We start from the raw sequence: 392 nt of genomic DNA on the forward strand, positions 1-392 counted from the left end.
CCCAGCCCTGGGGCAGCAAGAAGCCCCCCCAGCAGCCCCAGCCCGTTGGAAAGGCACATCAGGAGACGGGAGACACGCAGCTCGGGTGGCAGCGCCAGGAAGGAGCCATGGGCTTGGCATTCAACACCCCACTCCTCCCGGGCGATGCAGACCTGCCAGAGCCCCATGGTCCACACCTCCAGCTCGTTCAGCTCCAGGTTGAGGTTCTTCCAGAGTGGCACGAAGGTGGTGACGCAGGAGGAGACCCACCCGAGGAGGGCAAGCAGCATCCCAGCAGCCTGGGCCTTCGCCTGCCAGCTCCCAACCATGCTAAGCCTGCTGGTGAACCCGCACACCAGGTTGAGATAAGCTGGCCTGGGCGGTGGCTGCGGGCATTAATGCTTGTGGAGCAG

At 64.8% G+C, this 392-nt stretch overlaps 1 protein-coding gene across 1 annotated transcript; it reads right to left on the reverse strand.

Annotated features, from left to right (window-relative positions):
• Nucleotides 1-6: 6 nt before the first annotated feature.
• Nucleotides 7-308, reverse strand: LOC103778171 (putative claudin-25; the record flags this gene model as incomplete). The annotated part of the gene is made up of 1 exon (XM_008945744.1): nt 7-308. A coding segment is annotated over exon 1 (302 nt), but the record flags the coding sequence as incomplete, so codon positions are not given.
• Between the last annotated feature and the right edge of the window lie 84 nt (nt 309-392).

The sequence above is a fragment of the Merops nubicus genome, unplaced genomic scaffold (assembly GCF_000691845.1).
Source record: "Merops nubicus isolate BGI_N331 unplaced genomic scaffold, ASM69184v1 scaffold31638, whole genome shotgun sequence".
Classification (NCBI taxonomy): domain Eukaryota; kingdom Metazoa; phylum Chordata; class Aves; order Coraciiformes; family Meropidae; genus Merops; species Merops nubicus.